The sequence below is a fragment of the Macrobrachium nipponense genome, chromosome 10 (assembly GCF_015104395.2).
Source record: "Macrobrachium nipponense isolate FS-2020 chromosome 10, ASM1510439v2, whole genome shotgun sequence".
NCBI classification, from domain to species: domain Eukaryota; kingdom Metazoa; phylum Arthropoda; class Malacostraca; order Decapoda; family Palaemonidae; genus Macrobrachium; species Macrobrachium nipponense.
In genome coordinates this window covers 69951090-69952740 of record NC_087204.1, presented here as the reverse complement: position 1 = coordinate 69952740, position 1651 = coordinate 69951090, and the positions used below count along the sequence as shown (strand labels likewise).

General features: G+C 61.7%; 1 protein-coding gene across 1 annotated transcript; it reads right to left on the bottom strand.

Annotated features, from left to right (window-relative positions):
• Positions 1 to 352: 352 nt before the first annotated feature.
• Positions 353 to 1060, bottom strand: LOC135223994 (nascent polypeptide-associated complex subunit alpha, muscle-specific form-like). The gene has a single exon (XM_064262917.1). It carries the CDS (start codon positions 1058 to 1060, stop codon positions 353 to 355), a length of 708 nt encoding a protein of 235 aa, XP_064118987.1.
• Positions 1061 to 1651: the final 591 nt, after the last annotated feature.

The following is a 1651-nucleotide window of genomic DNA, read 5'->3' as shown; positions in this document are numbered from 1 at the left end:
GTTAAAATATATTTTCTTAGAGTTTATTGATTCCTGGAAAGTAATGGAAAATGTAAATAGTAGGATTATAGAAACTGTGAGGAAAATGAGGATTGGTGGAGGTGTCAGGAGAAGAAGTATACAATTCAGAGATGCCCCAAGAGAATTGAGAGGATTGAGTATTATTGGTGAAGGTGCCAGAAAAGAGAACAGAGGATTTCAGAGAAGCCAGAGGAGAATTGAGAGGATTGAGTAGGATTGAGCAGAATTGGTAGAGGTGCCAGGAGAAGAAGCATAGGATTCAGAGAAGTCCTAGGGAATTGAAAGATTTAGTGGCATATTCTCGTTCGAAGGCTAATCATAGGTATATCTCTCAGCTGGGACTGGTGGGTGAGACCCGCCACAGGTCCCAGGAAAGCAGGTGAGGTCTCCAGGTGTCCGGGACTGATGGGTGAGGCCTGCCACTGGTCCCAGGATGGGCGAGCGAGGTCTGCCAGGTGTCCTGGGATGGGTGGGCAAGGTCAGCCAGGCGTCCCGCGATGGGCGGTGGGTGGGGCCCACCACGGGTGCTGGGATGGGCGGGCGAGGTCCACCAGGTGTCCCGGGACGGGACATGTGGGGCAAGCCTCGGTTCCGCCAGGATGCACAGGTGAGGTCTGCCACGGGTGCTAGGATGGGTGGGCAGACCCACCACGGGTGACAGGACAGGAGGGCGAGGTCCGCAAGGGCTGCCTGCTGGGACGGGCAGGCCATGGGTGCTGGGATGGAATGGCGAGGCCCGCCACGGGTGCAAGACAGGCGGGCGAGGTCCCACCACGGGTACGGGATGGTCGGGTGGGGTTCCGCCACAGGTACCAAGATGGAGGGGCGAGGTCCGCCACAGGTCCCGTGACAGGAGGGTAGGGCCCGCCTTGGGTACAGGGACAGGCGGGCGCAATGACCGCCATGGGTCTTGGGACGGGAGGGCTAGGCCCGCCATGGGTGCCAGGACGGGCAGGCGAGATCTGCCAGGTGTGTCCGGGTGAGGAGGCAGTCGAGGTCCCGCTAGGTTGTCCGAGGATGGGCGGGCGGGGCCCGCCATGGGTGCCAGGACTGACAGGTGAGGTCTACCAAGGGCGCCTGGATGGGCGGGTAGGGCCTGCTATGGATGTCAGGATGGTGGGAGGGTGAGGTCCACATGGGTGCCGGGTAGCCCGGGTGGGGGCCTGCCATGGATACCGGGACGGGCAGGCAAGGTCTGCCAGGGTGCCGGGACGGGAGGGCCTAGCCCACCACGGGTCTCAGGACAGGCCAGCAGATCTTGCCACAGGTGCTGGAACGGCCGGGCGAGGTCCACCAGGGTCCTGAGATGGGCAGGTGGGGCCCACCATGGGTACTGGGACATGTGGGCGAGGTCCACCATGGGTGCGGGCGGGACGGGCGGGTGAGGCCTGCCATAGTTGCCGGGACAGGCAAGCGATGTCCGCCACAGGTCCCAGGACAGGCACGCGGGGCCAACCACGGGTGCCGGGACAGAAGGGGCAAGGTCAGCCGGGGTGCCAGGACGGGCAGGCGAGGTCCACCATGGGTCACGGGATGGGCGGGCTGGGTCCTCCATGGGTGCATTCCCTTAGTCTTATTTCATCCATTTTCTAATCTCTCAAGCAGCAATATTCCCATAATCCACTCAGCA

Excerpts from the sequence above, each read along its gene's own strand:
- LOC135223994 (XM_064262917.1), bottom strand. The coding sequence starts at position 1,060 with ATGGCGGGCCCCGCCCGCCCATCCTCGGACAACCTAGCGGGACCTCGA.